General features: G+C 44.3%; 1 protein-coding gene across 1 annotated transcript in view; it reads right to left on the bottom strand.

The window, feature by feature from the left end:
• COLQ (collagen like tail subunit of asymmetric acetylcholinesterase) overlaps positions 1 to 22526 on the bottom strand; it is a 38249-nt gene that overhangs the window by 13961 nt on the left and 1762 nt on the right. Inside the window, exons 3-11 of the mRNA XM_030816855.1 lie at positions 14217 to 14261; positions 13854 to 13880; positions 11999 to 12070; positions 10293 to 10355; positions 9790 to 9816; positions 9095 to 9139; positions 8868 to 8903; positions 5399 to 5479; positions 1210 to 1306 (exon numbers count right to left, since the gene is read on the bottom strand). Of these exons, the coding sequence (XP_030672715.1) occupies positions 1210 to 1306; positions 5399 to 5479; positions 8868 to 8903; positions 9095 to 9139; positions 9790 to 9816; positions 10293 to 10355; positions 11999 to 12070; positions 13854 to 13880; positions 14217 to 14261 (493 nt within the window). The remainder of the gene's footprint in view (positions 1 to 1209; positions 1307 to 5398; positions 5480 to 8867; positions 8904 to 9094; positions 9140 to 9789; positions 9817 to 10292; positions 10356 to 11998; positions 12071 to 13853; positions 13881 to 14216; positions 14262 to 22526) is intronic.

Below are 22526 nucleotides of genomic sequence, written 5' to 3' on the forward strand. Positions count from 1 at the left end.
GGAATCACTTGAACCTGGGAGGCGGAGGTTGCAGTGAGCCGAGATCACACCACTGCACTCCAGCCTGGGTGACAGAGCAAGGCTCTGTCTGGAAAACAAACATACAAGGAAGCAGTGTATCTATGCCCTTCTCAATAGCAGACTTTTTATATTTATTTATTTATTTATTTATTTATTTATTTATTTATTTAGAGACGGAGTCTCGCTCTGTCGCCCAGGCTGGAGTGCAGAAGCACGATCTCGACTCACTGCAAGCTCCGCCTCCCAGGTTCATGCTGTTCTGCCTCATCCTCCCAAGTAGCTGAGACTATGGGCACCCGCCACCACGCCCGGCTAATTTTGTGTATTTTTAGTAGAGATGGGGTTTCACAGTGTTAGCCAGGATGGTCTCAATCCCCTGACCTCGTGATCTGCCCACCTCGGCCTCCCAGAGTGCTGGGATTACAGGCGTGAGCCACTGCACCCGGCCAACTTTTTATTTTTTATTTCATTTTAGTAATTTCTTTCTTTTTTTTTTTTGAGACAGAGTTTCGAGATGGCACAATTTTAGCTCACTGCAATCTCCACCTCCCAGGTTCAAGTGATTCTTCTGCCTCGGCCTCAGAGAAGCTGGGATTACAGCCACGTGCCACCACACCAGGCTAATTTTTGTACTTTTAGTAGAGAAGCGTTTTTGCCATGGTTGACCAGGTCTCAAACTCCCGACCTCAAGTGATCTGCCCGTCTCGGCCTCCCAAAGTGCTGAAAAAACAGGCGTGAGCCACCCACGCCCGGCCTCGTTCTCTATCTATTGCAAACAAATAAGGACTCTTTTATAACACTGTAAATTGGAAAACCCTGCAATGTCACCTTTACTTCTAGGTTTAAGAGAATTGCTTGGAGCCATGACACTTATATCTAGAAAAAGGTATTAGTTGATGAAATATGTTCCTGTTATTTTTCACTTAAGGTATAAATGACATCATTAATGTGCTTTTTTTCTTTCCTCTATTTGTTCTCCAGAATGCTAAAAAAATTCAGAATGGCATTTATCTCTCTTGCATAAAAGTTGAATGAGCTAAATCGTGGAGAAATTACAAAGATATTAGAGTGTCTCTGGTAGTTTCTAACTTGAAACACAAGGCATCTCTGCTGGCATTTCCTTGTGCCCTCTCTGGGAGGCTGGCCAGTACTGCAACAGTGGATCAAGTGAAGCAGTGTAGCTCTTACCTGCAGATGGGGGGCCTGGGGGCCCTGGACGGCCAGGTTGACCAGATGGCCCAGGCTTGCCAGGTGGGCCCATAACTCCACTATCCCCTTTCTGTCCCTGACAGAAAGAAAGGCAGAGCCTGTTATGAAAGCATGACATAGCAAGCTTCCTGCCCCATTTATCACCAAATCAGAGATCACCTTGCACTTAAGGAGCAAGAGCCCAGTGGGGGATGCAGCTCCAGAGGTCTTGACCATCGAGCTCTTAATAAGCTTAGGGCAAATGACATTTGAGATAGTGATGGCTACAAGTTTGCAGACCTTAGTTCTTGCTCTGTCCTACAAACGTGGCACATGGCAGCTGAAAGGAACCGGTCAAATCTACTCTAGGCCCTGGGCAGGTGAGGAAATGGAGGCCTAGAAATGAGCTATTTTCACTCATTGGCTTCCCGTTGCACTCAGGATAAAGACTTAGCTCTTTACTGCAGCCTGCAAAGCCTTGCATGGCCAGGCTTTCCAGCTTCATTCCAGCCTTTTGGCCTTTTTGGTCTTCAAGGGCACCATGTCTATTATCCCCCTTCTTGAGATCCTTCTCTCTGCCCCAAAATCTCTTCCTTCCCCCTAGCCTAGTTAACTGTCACTCACCCTTTGACTCTCAGCTCAAATGCCCTACGGCAAAGCCTTCCCTGACCTTCCTGGATGGAGTCAGTTCACCCCACCATAAGCTCTCAGAACTCAGCCTATTTCCTTCATGGCATTTATCCCAGATCATAGCATATGGATTATTTGTGTGGTCATTTCATTGATGTCTCCCCATGAGACATACACTCCCTACGGGCTGGAATCTGTCTAGCTCACCTCCTTTCCCCAGATGAAATGAGGGAGGACAAAGATGCTAGAAACACAAAGGTAGGCAGCTTTGCTGATCTGTAAATCCAGAGGTTTCACCTTGACCTTAAGACTCTGGGTAACTCATGTCATTGCTTTGTACCTCAGTTTTGTCATCTTTAAAATGAGGCCAGGAAATTTACACCCACATAGGTCTGTGAGACTAACAAAGATCTCAGAGGTGAAAATGTGGTTTGCACAGAACGAAGAGCTATGTGGGGCAAGCCAATTATCACAGCAACTGGCTTGGTTCCATCTGTTTCATGTAGTTAAACAAGTCTTGGTTTATTAAAAAGGGCACACCTGTGGCTTCAGCTGTTCCACATGAAGTGTCCTCTTTTCTGCCTATGCTGGGAGCATAAAGAGCAAAGACTGGGCTCTTCATTCTCCCTCAGGGTTGCTCTTAGGAGTCACCCCGAAACCAAGGCTGGTGCATGCTATTGACTCTTCCCCTGAGCAATTTGCTAATTGTCTGCTCTTGCCTCAGACCTAATCAGAGCAGTGATTGACACCTGACATTTTTGACCTGGTTCTTCTTACTACACTTGCGCCTTGGCAGGCTTGCCCACCTGATGAAATGTAATCTTCCTCAAATCTGGGGAGCAGGCAGGTTTGGGACTCCTTTCCAGCCACAACGGTGACAGGTGACCTGCCGCCTTGTCCACATGGCACTGGGGGCCGTCTTGGTAATGTCCAAGGAGTTCTTGAACTCTGAATATGGGATCCGTGAGGTCAGAGTTTATTTCTGATTCCATGTTTATGGAGGGAGTTCTTAAGCCTCAGCCCAGCTGAAGCATTCCCTGCAGTAACCAAGCTGGGTCCCAGGATGGCAAAGGAAGTCACATATCTTAATATAGCCACAGTTCAGTCTTGTTTTTCTAACGGCCATGTCAGCTGGCTCTGAGCACAGGAAGTTCCAAAGCTTGAAGGAGCTGGAAATGCTCCTTCATTCTGACACCAGCAGTAATGGAATATTCCGCTTATCGGCCATCGCTCAGAATGAGCCACGTCTCTATCAGCAGGACTCACTGAGTAGAGCTTTCCAGGAAAGGCATTCTTTATTTCTTATTTGCCACAAAGTTGGGTGATCTCTCTCAAGGAAATTGTTTCTCAGTTACTGAAGGTTTTTTTTTGAGAGACGGAGTCTTGCTCTGTCCCCCAGGCTAGAGTGCAGTGGTGTGATCTTAGCTCACTGCAACATCTGCCTCCTGCGTTCAAGCGACTCTTGCCTCAGCTTCCCAAGTAGCTGGGACTAGAGGTGTGCGCCACCATGCCCAGCTAATTTTTGTATTTTTTAGTAGAGGCGGGGTTTCACTATATGTTGGCCAGGCTGGTCTCGAACTCCTGACCTCAGGTGATCCGCCTGCCTCAGCCTCCCAAAGTGCTGGGATTACAGGCATGAGTTGCCACGCCTGGCTGAGAAGATTTTTATAATAAAGTCAACAGCTGCTTTCCTGGGCTTGCCTGAAGGCAAGTCCTGAAGCATGAAGGTAGCTGAGAGAAGAGGTCATGTGGGGAAAGTTGGTCTCAACTCAACTCTCTGGATTCTAACCCTGGCTTTGAAGCTGACTTCATGGAGGGGTCTTGGGCTAGCAACTCCATCTCCCTGGCCCTCAGCTTCCTTGTGAATAAGCTGAGGAGACTGGATTAAGTGGTCTCTGTAATCCTTCTGGCACAGAAATTATTATCTGAAATTCCTTCTGAATTTCTGATTTTTGCCTTTGGATTGACTTAACAATAACTTTCAGAAACTCTCAGCACTGCTGGCCAACAAACAAAGAGTATGTAAGACTCTATGCTGGGAGATTAATTCATGATAAAAATAAGTATCACAGCAGGCTTCTAAGGCTAACAACTTGTTATCTCCCAACTGGAACGACACCAACACCGAGGGTTTGCAGCACCCTTGGGTTGTTCACAATGTTTTGTCGAAAGCTTGGGCTCATTTCTCTAACTTCTCTGAGCTCCCAGGTGTGGTTTTGGTGTAGCTTTTACGATTCCAACAGAATCAGTCTCAGCAGGCTCAAGAAATGGCCTTCCTGGCTTTGGTTATCGCCAGAAACTAGGAAAAGACAAACACTGCCCAAGACAGAAGGAAGCCAGGAAGCTTCTGGAACCCCAAGCTTAAAATATTATGAATGGAAATCATTAGGAGGGGATAAAGTGATACAAGAAAAGATTTCTCCCCTATTTTTTTCCTTTTTTATCTGAGCCTACTTTTAAGAAATTGGTATCTGTGGCATCATTGCGAAACCATGACCATGCCACCCACGATCAAAGTTTGAAAATTGGACTGGAAGATTGTAACTTCGAAAGTTACTGTGCAGTCTAAATTTTCCAGGTTAGAGCCTGTGTTCTTTCTAAACTGATTGGGAAAAGACCAGAATTGGCTTCATAGTGTTATTATGGTTCTGAAACCTGGCTGCACATTAAAATCACATGGAGCTTAACAAAAAATAGCCAAACCCATGCTGAAAGCTCATTCCAGGTCAATTATATTATTGTCTTTGGAAAATAAGGCCTAGGCACTGGGGATGAGGAGTGGCAAGCTTGGAACTACAACCATTGCACCTGATGTGAGGGATCTGTACATCTGTATTTAATCACCGGCCCCACCCCCAGGTGATCTTGATGTAAGATTAAGTTTGTGGGCCACAGATATAGCCTAAGGAAATAAGTAAAAGAATGGAAAAAGCTTCCATCCAAAGATGTTTACCTCTCAGGATTATATATAAGACAGCTAAGGCTGTCTCTAGAGCAGTCATGTCACATCACATGGCTTAACACAAGAGCCTACTGACCAGGGGGAGTTCAGAATGAACAATTGCCTTAAGCACGTTAATAAACCCAAGAAAAAAGGTCACTTACAAATTGGAGGCCTGAGCAGGGAAAAACCACCCTATTGTTGAGACCCAGAAGACCTCTCAACAGCAGGAAAATATCTAGGCTCGTTTTTAAAACTTCATTTGTGTCTGGGACATTGAAGCATAAAATAGGTTTTCTGGGTAAATGACCGTATCTGCCTTCCATTCCTAGCTGCTTTGGTTAAGATAGACTTATTTTTATGAACCAAATATCCACTCTTGCTTCTGGCCTTGGCACAGTTCCCATGGAGCATCCTATCCCATCCACTTCAAACTGTGGCTAGCCTAGAGATGCCAGCAGCTTCTGGAAGTGGTGCTGCTCCCATCTGCTAGCCTAGAGGACGTTGGAGTCTAGGTCTACAGAATATATCTGATTAACGCCACCTGCCTGCCACTCCACACACTGCCAGGTCAGGAAGTTCTGACCTCAGGCGGGTGGTAAGCCCTGGGATCCTTACCTGCTTGCCTCGTTTTCCTGGTCTTCCCGTGGGTCCTCGGTGTCCTGCTATCCCAGGTTCACCTTTTGGACCCATTTCACCCTGGAAAGAAGGAAAAAGAAGCAAGAGAGGACTTAGGGCATGTGGAGTGGGCACATCTACACAGGTCTAGCCAGTCATTGGCTACAAGGGCAGTTTACTTGATCATTCCAAATCTATGCCAACTGGGCTGCCCTGGAAGGTTGGGAGAGTGATGAAGTCATGAGAAAGGCAGACATGTCTTTCAAGGAAGAGGAGGGAAGGAAGAAGGTAATTCTGAGTGCGTTATCTGTTACCTGAGAGGGACAGGTGTGGAGCAGCACACATTTTGATGGCCAAATAGGAGAGACAAATCATCACCCAGAACGGGCAGTGAGAGGCTGGGGCATCCAGCACAGCATGCCTGTGCTACTTCCTACAAGCTGTCTGGGAAAACACTTTCCTTCTAGTTGGAATTTTATGTTGTATTTTCCTACGTGTTCTTTTTAGCACAAATTCAAATTTAGAGGTTTTTAAATGATTGGACACTGTTTTGCCAACTGTTATCTTAGGGAAGTTTCTACTCATTTAATGACTCTTACTTAGGATTACGTGCTTGCCCACTCTTAGTAAGCATTGGTTTGAGTTCCAGCTCACTTCCATTGGATTTAGATGAAAGCTCTTTTGTGGGGAGAGATGTTCCAAACATATGTTCACATCTTCAATATAATTATTGAAAAAGGCATGGAGAACAATGGAAACAATATTCCTATTTGTAAAGCTCTATGTTGAACTATCAAAACCCAATGTACCCATTGCAGAATTTCATAGTTTAAGGCCAATATTTCACAAAACTCATTTCTCCATCTTAGTTTCTCTCCTTCTTCCCCGTTTTATTCTACATGGATTCCGGCCCCACTTACTGTTTCTTTGGGTCATGAACCCACAGGGCGCTTCATTCCTATCTGCAGTAATCCCCCAACAGCCCAGAATGCACCACCAACAAGAAAAATTTAGCAATAGCAACCATGAGTGTTAGTCAGCAGCCAGTGTCCATGAAGAGCTGCCCAGCTCCTCAGAGAGAACAAAAAACACCCAGGCACTTTTTCACATGGTGGTCAGAGGAGCTATAACACAATGGAAAATTCCAGGGAACACCTGTATATGGAAAGGATCAAACATAAAGCTCTGAAATTATCTGTCAGCTCAGCCAATGTGTCTCTACCCAAGCCACCAGTGTCTTGTTTCACCAAGAATTGTCCTTAAATCTATGATTTCTTTCCAACCCACACATCCTTCAACAGTCTCTAGGGAAAGGGAGAGTGTGAGAGGATAGGATGGATGCTACATGCCATGGAGATGTTTGCAGTTTTTCCCTGGCTGTTTAGAGAGGCTCGGGGATGTCTTTATGGCTGGGAGGAAACAGCAGCACAAGCAGCATTTTTTTTTTTCAAGGATTGTCAGAAGGAAGTGTGGCCCTTCTCTACATCAGCTGGAAGCAGTCAGGAATTTCTTGATCTAATTTCTCTCCCAAGACCTAATTATGGTCATCATATCAGCTCTGTCTTAAAACAGCCTGTCATAAAAGGGGAAGACAACTCTTCAGATAGGAAGTCTAGTAAATGGTGCAGAGGACAGAGAAGCTGCCATACTTAATTTTACAGTAATTTATTATTCTTTGACGTTCACTGTTGCCCTGAATGAAAAGCTAATCTAAATATTTTAAGTAAAACTGTTTTTTCTCTTTTAACATTTCCTTTAATTTGCTTATATAATTAATCTATTTTTTTAACCCAACACCCTACCTAGGGTAGCAGAGTGTAGTTTCTGACAGCTTAAGGTAGTGATATAATAACTTAATGCATGTTGATTGAAAATATTTAAACATGTTCCACTGACTAGAAAAGGTAAGATAAAAATTGTTTTAGTTTGGTAAATAAAACTTTAAGGTGAACTTTTAAAAATTAAAAACACTAACAAAGCATCCCCTTTGCATGTTTGAAGAACATGATGGTTTGAGACCTAGGTTAAAATAACAATTTCCAATGTCAATGGCTTATGGCATGAGGAGCCAACATGATGTTAGCTTAGGAGCTGTTCCAAATGGCCATGTATGCCCTTTTCTCTCTTTATTCTCTGACATTTCCCCTCACCTACCCTCGTTCTTCTTCCCCAACCCTAACCCTCAGTAAAAGTTTCAAAAAATATGTTGGTCAATGGTCACCTTCACAATTTTTGTCACCTCTGTATACCACTGTTTTGCTATTTACTGAATATTTTTCTTTCTCTCTCTCTCTCTCTTTCTTCACTTCTTTCTTCTCTTCTCTTCTCTTCTCTTTTTTTTCAGAGACATGGTCTTTCTCTGTTGCCCAGGCTGGAGAGCAGTGGCGTAATCTCAGCTCACTGCAGCCTCAATCACCTGGGCTCAAGCAATTCTCCCACCTCAGCCTCCTGAGTCGCTGGGACTATAGGCATGTGCCACCATGACCTGCTAATTTTTTTTTTTTTTTTTTTTTTTTTTTAGAGATGGGATAGTACTATATTGCCCAGGCTGAATATTTTTTTCTTTAAGTTACCTGAAATGGACCCTTTTTTATCAAGCTTTGTCCCAAGCAAGATATCCCTTAAATACTTAACTATTTATTTATTTAATGAGACAGGGTCTGCCTTTGTGGCCCAGGCTGGAGTGCAGTGGTGCAATCATGGTTTACTGCAGCTTTGACTCCTGGGCTCAGGCCACCCTCCCGCCTCAGCTTCCTAAGTATCTGGCACTACGGGTGCACACTACCATGCCCAGCTAATGTTTTGTATATTTTTTTTTGGTAGAAATAGGATTTCACCATGTTGCCCAGGCTAGTCTCGAACTCCTGGGCTCAAGCCATCCCAAAGTGCTGGGATTACAGGCATGAGGCACCATGCCTGGCCAATATTTAACTATTTAAATACAAAATTTAACTCTTAAAAAAATGTTAGCAGTCTTCAGTTCAAATACTTTTGTGTCCTTCTGGCAGTATGTGCACCGCCCTTGAAGAAGGACTGCAATAAGGCACAGTGACCTTAAGCTAAAGACACCTGTGCCTTACACTGGGGCCTGTGTGCTGACAGGGGCTTTGACTGTTGTAGCTCAGATCTGAGTCCCCTGTGAGAAAGGTTTCTGCATTTGAGTAGGACCACAGCCCTCTAAGAGGTAGGAAAAGCAAAAAAGCAAGCAAGCAAGCAAACAAACAAACAAAAACCCAAAACCCAGATGGGTTGTCCTTTCCTTCCCATTGAGCTAGAGGGAGGCTCCAGACCATCCCGCCACCCTCTCCCCGGGGTGAAAAGCAACTTGCTTCCCGTCCCAAACCAGAAGTTTCCATGGTTAAACCCACCATCCCTGCCTGATAGACAAGGAGGCAGAGCTCTTTTTGTTGTGCTTGGAGGACCTGATATTTTTATTGAGGCCTATTTTCACTACCTCAAGGTTACTTACTTTCTGCCCCAACATTCCAGGAAATCCTGGGAAACCCTGTGAAAAGAGCAACAAATATTGTGACTGCCTCTGAAACAACACCTGAAACGGCTGTGGACAGGCTTGGTTGGTCATTTTCAAGATGGAGGCCTGTCCATCAGTCCATCATCAGTCCACAGATGGGGGTGGGTGGGGTCTTCTACTTGCATTGACATTTATCATTTCTATGGAAAGGTTTTCTCCATTACCTTTTCTCCTTTGGGACCCAGGTCACCCTTTTCACCTCTGGATCCCTAGGAAGAAACCACAGGAGAAAGTCAATGAGTTAATATCCTGGGAGGGAAATTCAAGCATTTCAAACTGAAAAGCTCCCTAAACCAAAACCCTCATTTTACAAGTGAAGAAATAGGCTCAGAGATGTCAGGTGACTTGTCCAGGGAAGGAATGCTTTGTGATCTACTTCTTGTTGAACGCTGAAGACCTCTTGCATTCATAAAGGACAACTCATGGAAAATTCTGGGCCCCAAATCCTCTCTCAACCTGTAGGAAATTTGTCCACAGGTTGATGCTGGTTTTGATTTGGTTTTTGGCCAGGTCAGAAGGTTGTGTGGTGGAAGCTTGGCCTAAAGACATGCATCACCAATTTCCTCCAGCACTCTGTGCAAACTGTGCTTATTCTCTACCTGGCACGGCGTTCATTTGCTTATGTGCTCCACACGAGGGGCCTCTGCCTCTATGGGGAGCCCTTCTCTTACCAGCTTGCCCTGCTTCAGGAGGTCCCTCACTTCTCTCTCAGTCCACTGACAAAGGGCGGGGAATAGCTAGGGATGGTGGCTTTAGTTGCAGACTAAAGAGAGACCTGGGCCCATCCTCTGCACGTCTCTGATTCCAGAGCCTGTAGCCCAGACCAGGCTCTGGGACACCATCCAAGAAAAGCACTAACCTTTTCCCCTCTGGATCCAGGGTAGCCCTAAAAGAAAGCAGAAGGTACATTTACAATCAGCCTTGTAGGACTTCTGAGTTTGGTAGAAGAATAGAAGGAATCCCTGAATGTGGTGGTAAGGTGTGTCTCCACATTGCACTGTGAGTTTTAGTGGGGTTGCAGCACCAAACACAAAGATGTCCCAGAGGGTTGTGGTTATACCAGGCCTAAAAGGAACATTGCTTTTATCACCCTGCAAAGTCCTGATCAAAGCTTTCCATCTGCTCTGATATCCAGAAGCTTGGTTCTTCCTGCCCAAGAGAACAGCAGGAATGGCATCCCTATGCCCCTGCATCCTAGGGCATGATGTTCTCCAAAGGGCTGGTAAAGGTAGGCTCTGCAATATCCATGACATTCCCTAGTCCAGGACTGCAGCCCCATCCAGTTCCTATGTTTGCAGACAGCAGCTGCTCCAGAGCCTTACGGAGAAGATCTGGGAACATCCATTTGGACCCCACACTGACCTTGGAGCCCATTGGTCCTCTTGACCCTGGCAAGCCCATCACACCCAGGTCACCTTTTTCACCCTGTGGGAATTAGAAGAAGAAGAAAAGACCCGCAGTGATATTTTTTAGAGAAACTGAACCAGGAGAGTCACAGGCAAGATTGGGAAGGAACTGGGGATATCAGGGCTGGCTTGTAAATCTGAGGACCCCAGATGCGCCCACTTTCTCCCTCCCGAGGTCCCAATGAAACTCCACGTTTCATTCTTGTGTTTAAGATTAAACATAAAATGAAAATGCCCAAAGTGAAGCAGATCCCCACACCAACTGCTCACTAAGATGTTGTATATGGTAATACTTGGTATTTTCCTAGCGAGGATAGTGACAGAGTAGTGGAGGAGGCATGAGGGAACTGGGGCCTCAGAAAACAAGGTGTCAACACACGCAAAAAACATTGCCCGCTTTGCTCTTTGCATAGGAAGGGTCCTCAGAATGATTTGTGGTTGGGACTTCCAGCACCCACCCTCTGTACTAAAAATACTCTATACCAGTACTAACCAATAGAAATAGAAGGTGAGCCACATACTTAATCTTAAACTTTTAAAAGAAGTTACCTTAAAGTAAAACTAAACGAATGAAGTTAATTTTAATAAATCTCCTTTAATCTAATTAATCTAATCATCCCAATTTGTAATCTGTATAAAAATTACTGAGATATTTTACATTGTGCTTTTCATAATAAGTACTTGAAATCTGCTGTGTAATTTACATTTACACATCTCCATTCAGGTGCTAAATTTTCATCCAAAATATTTGATCTGTATTTAGAGATCATAAAATTTATAGTTGAAAAAGCAGATTCATGCATGCAAGTTGCTCCAAACATACTTTAACAGTTTCAAATAACTGAATTTAGCAAAGGTTAATTCAAATAGTTAAAGTTTAAAAATTCAGTTCCTCAGTAGCACTAGCAACATTCCACGGGCTTGAGGGTCACATGTGGCTACTGGCTGCTGTGCAGGACAGCTCAGCTCTATGCAGAGGATTTTAAAAATATCCTTTTGGGACTTTTCCTGAGAGCACTGGACACACAGTTTTCCACTGCTATAATATAGCCAGTAAACGAATGAGGGCAGATGGTGAGATCCACCTGCCCAGCTCTGACTTCTGCAGATAAAACTCTCAGTCACACCTCTGAACCCTCTAGTCTATGACTACCAGTGGGAAAAACTGAGGCACAGATGGGGATGTGCTTGCTTTCCATAGCCTGACTGAGGAAGGAGATTTCATCAGCACTCAGCAATCCCTCTCTGAATGTAGGATTTCCATCCTGCAGCCAGCCAACACCACCCCCTCAACTCTCCATTCCCTGCCAGGTCAGCATGACAGGCAAGAGCTTCCCAGACACAAGCCCCTCTTAGGTCATCTCAGGGAAACCAGAGTGGGGTGCTAGTTCCTAGGACAAAGGAGAACCAGGGCCCCTGTAGAAGAGGGTATCAGCCCCCTATTTCTCCTCCCACAGGAGCAGAGCTGTTGCACTGACCAAGGTCTTGCAGGCCAAGTGAAGGAGGAAGTATCTGGGGCCCTGTGGCCGGTCCTTAAGCTCTCTTCTTCTTCCCCCTCTTGAAGAAGGGATTCCCTGACTAGGTGCCAGGAGTCAGGAAAGCTGCCATCTTCCCCCCTCTTGTTTTGACACCGCATGAGCCCTGAGAGCATGCCACACTTACCCTGGGTCCTTCAGGGCCTGGCCAACCGATGGGCCCAGGCATGCCAGGAACACCTGGGGGGCCAGGTCTACCCTTCAAAGACCAAGAACAAAAGTCAGGGCAACTGGGTTTGTTTCTTTACTTCTAATAAATATGTTTTGTCTCTGGGGCCCAGAGGAGAGAGTGGGGTCTCTAAGCATAGCTACTATGACCCTCATCTCCACTCTCCAAAGATTGATGGTCTGACAAGCCCTTGGTGTCACACTGTATCATCAAACAAGACCTTATTCTTCTCAAGAAATGGAGGGTGGTGAGAAAGGGATTCTAAACTTCTTGGTTTTTTAATTTTTATCGCTTCTACCCACCCCCACCCAAAAATCCCCTGCATTCCAATGGGTTCTTCCCAAGGATGTGCTATGGAATGAGATAGGATTTACATTTGGGGAGCAGTAGCAGATGCTGTCAGCACTCTTTCAAGGTCTTTTTGACCTGCTCAGAGTGCCCATCGCCCAGAGGCTACCTTCCTTGCTGCTAACAGCTCATTTCTGCAACCTGTAACTGCAGTTTGCCCTTGAGCAATTAGAACTGCCCAGTAATTTATGTAACTCTCCTTCCTGCAGCCAATAGCCCAGCTCCCTTACCTTTGGGCAGTTGACACTCTCAAGCTCCCCCTAGGGATCAGACTGCTAAAGCTTGACTTCACCTGATACCACACCTTTGCCTGGCTTCTCCCATTCCCCCTACAGGCTCCTCCAGAGAGTGGTCCCATAATAATGTATTCACTTGCACATGGTACATGTCACCTCTGTCTCTGCCTAAGCCAGGGCTATGGAAGAGCAAGCCCTGCAAGAGAGAGTGGGTGCAGGTGCTAAGGGCCTATCTTGAACTTGTACCCATTAGCTAATTTCACAATTAGCTAGAGATGTGAAGGGCTCAGCCCCTGAACCAGATATACCAAATCCTGGCATGTGTACTGGTTTGTACTGTTGCCTCCCACATCCATGGTAGACATCACTAATCAATCATGGTCCTTGTTAGGCCTGAGCATGGACACCACAGCAGAATATCTTTTGACCATTGCCATGGAGACCACCCCAGCACTTGAGACAGCCGCTGTGCCTTGGCTACAGTTTTCATCTGTGCCCTAAAGAGTTGTAATTTTGTCTTGCAAAAGTCTGTTTAAGGATCTTGTGGACCATGAAACCATTTAATAAACCATTTAACAATAAATATAGTAATTTATATTTAGAGCCATGGACATCTTTCTTGGCCAAAGTTTTGCAACCCTGTCTATAACCAAGACCTAGAAATTCAGTGCCAGTATCCACTGACCTCAGCAAATATAATAGGCAGCTGATTTACTCCCTCTTGACACTAATGAGAGCCTTGATAACATGTGTTTGGTTCAATCAGAGTCACTGTGACCTTAAGTAACCTCCATTTATTTCAGCTGAGCCAAAAAGCAAAGGCCATTTGTTTCTGTCTGCTCTGGCACTTTATTCAAATTTAATCAGACAGTGACAGTCATTCTGTGTTACTGGTGGGAGATATGAAGGGTTTCTCTGATGGGTAGCAGAGTGAGATGGTCTGGGGTTGGGGTGGGAAGTGAGAGGGGTGGAATTTGGCCAGGCTTGGCAGCCCCTAGAAGAAGTCTGAATGCCTGGCAATAGCAGGCTCCTGCTCCTGAACAAAGAAGTTGACAGAAAGGGCAAGGTTTCTACTGTCACCATCGAGACAGCAGCACCATCACTGTCCACCTGGGTATCAGTGGCCACTGAAGTGCATTGCTGGTCCCCCCTCCCTAGGAGTGCATGCACACACATGCACGTGGAGCACAGACGCTCATGTGACACTCACAGAACAGCGCAGACCATACCTTCCTTCCTGGTCGGCCAAGCTCCCCCTATGGATGGAGAAGACAGGTAAGGAGAGGCTGCTTTGGAAGAGATGTTCTGGAAGCAGAAGGCTTAGTAGAGCTGATGACTGGGCATGGCCATGTGGCTCAGTTGCTTGGCTGCTGCTCACGGCCCCTCTGCCATGTCAGTAGGCCATGTCAAAATACACCAGTGGTATCCCATACGTGCTGCAGCAGCTCAGCCATCATGGAGCCCAGCCTCTCACACCAAGGCAGAGTTAGCACATGTTTGGAAATCTCAACTAGGAAATTCTCAGTGGGACGCCCAGAAAACAGGCTGGAATTACCAAGGAAAGAAGGGTTGAAGAAAGTAGTGGTTCATACCTTTTCTCCCTTTGGTCCTGTCTTGCCAGGAAGCCCCGGTGGACCCTAATCAATCAAGATAAAAAGTGAAGAAAGTATATATCAGTCTGAAGCTGGATGGGTAGGAGGCTCTTGGTGCACTGGGCTCCTACAGCAGCAATGTCATTCTCTGGGCAGATGTAGGGCTCCAGGGACCCATGGAGGCTTTTCCTGTGCCCTCCAGCCCAGTCCCCTCCTCTGTTCTTCCTCCTCTTTAGCTTTCTCTAAGCTGGTTTTCCAGTGGCTCCATGGTTGCAATGCTTACATATCTACTCTCTGTGGTTTTAATTTTCTCCCTGTAACTCTTTGTTTGCCTAAAACATCCCAAGTGCTTGTTGAGAGCAACCAAAGTGTCTTGAATAAATCCCATTTGCTGAAAACAAGAGGCTTCATCACCTCTCATATCTTTTCAGTTACTCTTGCCAAACTTTCCTGGGGGCCTGACAAGAGAAAAGTTAAGTTTTGCACATAGCAGCAGCTGCCACCTTGGAAATTCCCATGGTCAATTTGTGGGTACTAGGTGCCAAATAATTTTTACCTTTCTTCAGCAGGAAAAAAGTCTTCTTTTTTAAGACACTAAGAATGTTGGCAAGTAAAGAGTGCATTTTTGTCCATTGGAGAGGAGCTGACTCTAGCTCAGGGACCCTACAACTCACTGCATCAAAGCTTTGCACATCCACAGCCAGAATATGTCTGCAAAATGCTCAGTCAGCTATTTTCCAAATTCTCCAAAACAGCAGAGAGGAAATTCATCAAAATTCCCCAGGCCCCCACTGCACCCCCAGGATCTGCAGGTGAACATGCATAATGCAAAGCCTGTTTGAAATATGATTTTTTTTTCTTTTTTTAAATTATACTTTAAGTTCTAGGGTACATGTGCACAACGTGCAAGTTTGTTACATATGTATACATGTGCCATCTTGGTGTGCTGCACCCACTAACTTGTCATTCACATTAGGTATATCTCCTAATGCTATCCCTCCCCACTCCCCCCACCCCACAACAGGCCCTGGTGTGTGATGTTCCCCACCCTGTGTCCAAGTGTTCTCATTGTTCAATTCCCATCTATGAGTGAGAACATGCAGTGTTTGGTTTTCTGTCCTTGCAATAGTTTGCTCAGAATGATGGTTTCCAGCTTCATCCATGTCCCTACAAAGGACATAAACTCATCCTTTTTATGGCTGCATAGTATTCTATGGTGCATATGTGCCATATTTTCTTAATCCAGTCTATCATTGATGGACATTTGGGTTGGTTCCAAGTCTTTGCTATTGTGAATAGTGCTCCAATAAACATATGTGTGCATGTGTCTTTATAGCAGCATGATTTATAATCCTTTGGGTATATACCCAGTAAGGGGATGGCTGGGTCAAATGGTATTTCTAGTTCTAGATCCTTTAGGAATCGCCACACTGTCTTCCACAATGATTGAACTAGTTTACAGTCCCACCAACAGTGTAAAAGTGTTCCTATTTCTCCACATCCTCTCCAGCACCTGTTGTTTCCTGACTTTTTAATGATCGCCATTCTAACTGGCGTGAGATGGTATCTCATTGTGGTTTTGATTTGCATTTCTGTGATGGCCAGTGATGATGAGCATTTTTTCATGTGTCTCTTGGCTGCATAAATGTCTTCTTTTGAGAAGTGTCTGTTCATATCCTTCACCCACTTTTTGATGGGGTTGTTTGATTTTTTTCTTGTAAATTTGCTTAAGTTCTTTGTAGATTCTGGATATTAGCCCTTTGTCAGATGGGTAGCTTGTAAAAATCTTCTCCCATTCTGTAGGTTGCCTGTTCACTCTGATGGTAGTTTCTTTTGCTGTGCAGAAGTTCTTTAGTTTAATTAGATCCTATTTGTGTATTTTGGCTTTTGTTGCCATTGCTTTTGGTGTTTTAGTCATGAAGTCCTTGCCCATGCCTGTGTCCTGAAGGGTATTGCCTAGGTTTTCTTCTAGAGTTTTCATGGTTTTAGGTCTAACATTTAAGTCTTAAATCCATCTTGAATTAACTTTTGTATAAGGTGTAAGGAAGGGATCCAGTCTCAGCTTTCTACATATGGCTAGCCAGTTTTCCCAGCACCATTTATTAAATAGTGAATCCTTTCCCCATTTCTTGTTTTTGTGAGGTTTGTCAAAGATCAGATGGTTGTAGATGTGTGGTGTTATTTCTGAGGTCTCTGTTCTGTTTCATTGGTCTATATCTCTGTTTTGGTGCCAGTACCATGCTGTCTTGGTTACTGTAGCTTTGTAGTATAGTTTGAAGTCAGGTAGTGTGATGCCTCCAGCTTTGTTCTTTTGGCTTAGGATTGACTTGGCGATGTGGGCTCTTTTTTGGTTCCATATGAACTTTAAAGTAGTTTTTTCCAATTCTGTGAAGAAAGTCATTGGTAGCTTGATGGGGATGGCAATGAATCTATAAATTGCCTTGGGCAGTATGGCCATTTTCACAATCTTGATTCTTCCTATCCATGAGCATGAAATGTTCTTCCATTTGTTTCTGTTCTCTTTTATTTCATTGAGCAGTGGTTTGCAGTTCGTCTTGAAGAGGTCCTTCACATCCCTTGTAAGTTGGATTCCTAGGTATTTTATTCTCTTTGAAGCAATTGTGAATGGGAGTTCACTCATGATTCGGCTCTCTGTCTGTTATTGGTGTATAAGAATGCTTGTGATTTTTGCACATTGATTTTATATCCTGAGATTTGCTGAAGTTGCTTATCAGCTTAAGGAGATTTTGGGCTGACACAATGGGGTTTTCTAAATATACAATCATGTCATCTGCACACAGGGACAATTTGACTTCCTCTTTTCCTAATTGAATACCCTTTATTTCTTTCTCCTGCCTGACTGCCCTGGCCAGAACTTCCAATACTGTGTTGAATAGGAGTGGTGAGAGGGGGCATCCCTGTCTTGTGCCAGTTTTCAAAGGGAATGCTTCCAGTTTTTGCCCATTCAGTATTATATTGGCTGTGAGTTTGTCATAAATAGCTCTTATTATTTTGAGATACGTCCCATCAGTACCCAGTTTATTGAGAGTTTTTAGCATGAAGGGCTGTTGAATTTTGTCAAAGGCCTTTTCTGCATCTATTGAGATAATAATGTGGTTTTTGTCTTTGGTTCTGCTTATATGATGGATTATGTTTATTGATTTGTGTATGTTGAACCAGCCTTGCATCCCAGGGATGAAGCCCACTTGATCATGGTGGAGAAGCTTTTTGATGTGCTGCTGGATTCGGTTTGCCAGTATTTTATTGAGGATTTTTGCATCAATGTTCATCAAGGATATTGGTCTAAAATTCTCTTTTTTTGTTGTGTCTCTGCCAGGCTTTGGTATCAGGATGATGCTGGCCTCATAAAATGAGTTAGGGAGGATTCCCTCTTTTTCTATCGATTGGAATAGTTTCAGAAGGAATGGTACCAGCTCCTCCTTGTACCTCTGGTAGAATTTGGCTGTGAATCCGTCTGGTCCTGGACTTTTTTTGGTTGGTAGGCTATTAATTATTGCCTCAATTTCAGGGCCTGTTATTGGTCAATTCAGGGATTCAACTTCTTCCTGGTTTAGTCTTGGGAGGGTGTATGTGTCGAGGAATTTGTCCATTTCTTCTAGATTTTCTAGTTTATTTGCATAGACGTGTTTATAGCGTTTTCTTATGGTAGTGTGTATTTCTGTGGGATTAGTAGTTATATCCCCTTTATCATTTTTTATCACATCTATTTGATTATTCTCTCTTTTCTTCTTTATTGCCCTTGCTAGCGGTCTATCAATTTTGTTGATCTTTTCAAAAAACCAGCTCCTGGATTCATTGATTTTTTGAGGGGTTTTTTGTGTCTCTATCTCCATCAGTTCTGCTCTGATCTTAGTTATTTCTTGCCTTCTGCTAGCTTTTGAATGTGTTTGCTCTTGCTTCTCTAGTTCTTTTAATTGTGATGTTAGGGTGTCAATTTTGGATCTTTCCTGCTTTGTCTTGTGGGCATTTAGCGCTATAAATTTCCCTCTACACACTGCTTTGAATGTGTCCCAGAGATTCTGGTATGTTGTGCCTTTGTTCGCGTTGGTTTCAAAGAACATCTTTATTTCTGCCTTCATTTCGTTATGTACCCAGTAGTCATTCAGGAGCAGGTTGTTCAGTTTCCATGTAGTTGAGTGGTTTTGAGTGAGCTTCTTAATCCTGAGTTCTAGTTTGATTGCAGTGTGGTCTGAGACACAGTTTGTTATAATTCCTGTTCTTTTACATTTGCTGAGGAGTGCTTTACTTCCAACTATGTGGTCAATTTTGGAATAGGCGTGGTGTGGTGCTGAAAAGAATGTATATTCTGTTGATTTGGGGTGGAGAGTTCTGTAGATATCTATTAGGTCTGCTTGGTGTAGAGCTGAGTTCAATTCCTGGATATCCTTGTTAACTTTCTGTCTCATTTATCTGTCTAATGTTGACAGTGGGGTGTTAAAGTCTCCCATTATTATTGTGTGGGAGTGTAAAGTCTCTTTGTAGGTCTCTAAGGACTTGCTTTATGAATCTGGGTGCTCCTGTATTGGATGCGTATATATTTAGGATAGTTAGCTATTCTTGTTGAATTGATCCATTTACCATTATGTAACGGCCTTCTTTGTCTCTTTTGATCTTTGTTGATTTAAAGTCTGTTTTATCAGAGACTAGGACTGCAAGCCCTGCTTTTTTTTTGTTTTCCATTTGCTTGGTAGATCTTCCTCCATCCCTTTATCTTGAGCCTATGTGTGTCTCTGTATGTGAGATGGGTCTCCTGAATACAGCACACTGATGGGTCTTGACTCTTTATACAATTTACCAGTCTGTGTTTTTTAATTGGACCATTTATCCCATTTACATTTAAGGTTAATATTGTTATGTGTGAATTTGATCCTGTCATTATGACGTTAGCTTGTTATTTTGCTAATTAGTTGATGCAGTTTCTTCATGGCATTGATGGTCTTTACAGTTTGGTATGATTTTGTGGTGGCTGGTACCGGTTGTTCCTTTCCATGTTTAGTGCTTCCTTCAGGAGCTCTTGTAAGGCAGGCTCTTCTTGAGGAGTATCTTTGTGGCGTTCTCTGTATTTCCTGAATTTGAATGTTGGCCTGCCTTGCTAGGTTGGGGAAGTTCTCCTGGATAATATCCTGAAGAATGTTTTCCAACTTGATTCCATTCTCCCTGTCACTTTCAGGTACACCAATCAGATGTAGATTTGGTCTTTTCACATAGTCCCATATTTCTTGGAGGCTTTGTTCATTTCTTTTTACTCTTTTTTCTCTAAACTTCTCTTCTCGCTTCATTTCATTCATTTGATCTTCAATCACTGATACCCTTTTTTCCACTTGATTGAATTGGCTACTGAAGGTTGTGCATGCGTTGTGTAGTTCTTGTGCCATGGTTTTCAGCTCCATCAGGTCATTTAAGGTCTTCTCTACACTGTTTATTCTAGTTAGCCATTTGTCTGATCTTTTTTTAAGGTTTTTAGCTTCTTTGCGATTGGTTCGAACATCCTCCTTTAGCTCGGAGAAGTTTGTTATTACCGAACATCTGAAGCCTTCTTCTCTCAAACCATCAAAGTCATTCTCTGTCCAGCTTTGTTCCATTGCTGGCGAGGAGCTGCACTCCTTTGGAGGAGAAGAGGTACTCTGATTTTTAGAATGTTCAGCTTTTCTGCTCTGGTTTCTCCCCATCTTTGTGGTTTTATCTACCTTTGGTCTTTGATGATGGTGACGTACAGATGGGATTTTGGTGTAGATGTCCTTTCTGTTTGTTAGTTTTCCTTCTAACAGTCAGGACCCTCTGCTGTAGGTCTGTTGGAGCTTGCTGGAGGTCCACTCCAGACCCTGTTTGCCTGGGTATCACCAGTGGAGGCTGCAGAACAGCAAATATTGCAGAACGGCAAATGTTGCTGCCTGAGCCTTCCTCTGGAAGCTTCGTCTCAGAGGGGCACCTGGCTGTATGAGGTGTCAGTTGGTCCCTACTGGGAGGTGTCTCCCAGTTAGGCTACTTGGGGGTCAGGGACCCACTTGAGGAGGCAGTCTGTCCATTCTCAGATCTCAAACTCTGTGCTGGGAGAACCACTACTCTCTTCAAAGCTCAGTTAGAAATGCAGAAATCACCCATCTTCTGTGTCGCTCACGCTGAGGGATGTAGACTGGAGCTCTTCCTATTCGGCCATCTTGGAACCTCCCTCCCTGAAATATGATTTCTACAAAACTTGTCCAAATAACAACAGCTCCCCTCAGCCAGTGGTTCCCAAGTCTATCAGCATATTACAATTCTCTGGAGATGTTTGAAAAATCCCAAAGCCCAGGCCCCAACCCAGCCCAATTAAATAACAACCTCAAGCTGGGTGGGGTGGCTTATGCTTATAATCTCAGCACTTTGGGAGGCCAATGTGGGAGGACTGCTTGAGCCCAGGAGTTTGAGACCAACCTGGTCAATGTGGTGAGACCCTGTCTCTACAAAATATTAAGAAATTAGCCAGGCATGATGGCATGTGCACCTGTGGTCCCACCCTCCTGTGGGAGGCTGATGTAGGAGGCTCACTTAAGCTTAGGAAGTGAAGGCTGCAGTTAGCTGCGATCAAGCCACTGCACTCTAACCTAGGTGGCACAGTGAGACTCTCTCTCCAATAATAATAATGACAATAATAATAAATAGCAATTTCAGGGGAGGAGGAACAAGCATTAGTAATTTTTGAAGCTCCCCCAGGGAATCGTAATGCGTAGATAAGTTTGAGAACCACTATCTTTGGTTTATTCACCTATTTCTGGATAGGGAAGAGGGGGGTTTTCATTCCATTCTCTTGATTCTTCCAAGCCTTAATTCTGTTCTTGAAGTGGACTAGAACTATTTCACAAGGTCATTGTGCTCTAGCTCAGTACCTCTCCAACTTTAATGTGCAGATGACTCACTCCATTCACTTGGTGGAGGGGTGGTATCTTGTTAGAATGCAGATTCTGATAGAATGAATTTGTCAGGGGGAAGAGATTCTGCATTTCTAACCAGCTCCATATGATACCAATGTTGCTGGTTCACAGACCTCACTTTGAGTAGGGACAGCATCCACACTGTGTTCTAAGGACATGAAGGTGGCTACACAGGACCCTGCAGTTGGGCAACACAGTCTCCATGTGATTCAAAGGGGATTTCACGAGGTTAGAGATGTGTGTGACCAGAGAGCCACTGTCCTGAGGTCAGCAGAAAATCCCCCTTTTCTTTCCTATATTCCACGGATTCTAGCATGCCTGAGACCTGTTAGTGTAGACTGCTGAAGGTGGGAAGATAGAAATGCACCTCCGAGGATTCTCATCTTGCTTTTCTGCAGGCTTCCAAGCTTCTCTGTGGCAGCCTCTGGCCAACTCTAGGTTCAAAGTCCTGTTTTCTTTCTTGTATCCAACAAGCAATTATGGAGAACCTATCCCAACCCCATGCACTGTTGTAGACAGGGAATATAATAGTGAGTGAGATGGACAATGTCTCCGTTCCCACAGACCAAGGTTTGATACAGGTTTTCTTTAGAAGGCTACATTGTCATTATCTTAGGCTTTGTAGGCCACATTTGGTCTCTGTCACAACTACTCAACTCTGCCTTTGTCGTGAAAAAGCAGCCACTGACAATAAAACTTCGACGTTTTATTGAAACTTTGCCACAGGATTTGATCCACAGATATAGTTTGCCAACCCCTGCCATTGAGCTTACATTTTACAGAGGGGAGACCAGGAACAGAAGAACAAATAAGAAAACTGTAATGGGATGAGAAAATCATGCAGAGAATTAAAGTAGGTCATTGTGGCAGAGAGTGATTGCAGTGGTCGTGTGGGCAGGAGACTACTTTAACTGGTTGAGTGGGTGGTAGAAGAAGGCATTTCTAAGGAGGTGGCATAGAAGCTGAGTCCTGAGTGGCCAACAGGAGCTGGCCATGATACAAACCAGAAAGAACATTCCAAACAGCAGGAACCACAAGTGCAAAGGCCCTGTGGCTAAAGCAAGCTTGGGGTATTTGAGAACTCGAGAGATGGTCACTGTGGCTGAGTCAAGGAGACAATGGAGGTGGTATGAGGTGATGTAGGCGATACAGGCCAGAGTCCCCTCCTGTGGGGCTTTGTAATCCAGGTGAGCCTTCAAGTGTCCGGAAGCCACAGGAGTGTTTACCCAGGTGGGTGATGTCATTTTTACGCCCCCTGCATGGGAAGGCACTTGGGGAACTAACTGCTCCTTACACCCTCTTTCTCCTCCCCATGGAAGGCTCAGGCCCAGCTGTCCCTCACCGATGGAGCACACTCTTGGAGGCAGGCCAGAGGGGC

This window comes from Nomascus leucogenys, chromosome 8 (genome assembly GCF_006542625.1).
Source record: "Nomascus leucogenys isolate Asia chromosome 8, Asia_NLE_v1, whole genome shotgun sequence".
In the NCBI taxonomy this organism is placed as follows: Eukaryota; Metazoa; Chordata; class Mammalia; order Primates; family Hylobatidae; genus Nomascus; species Nomascus leucogenys.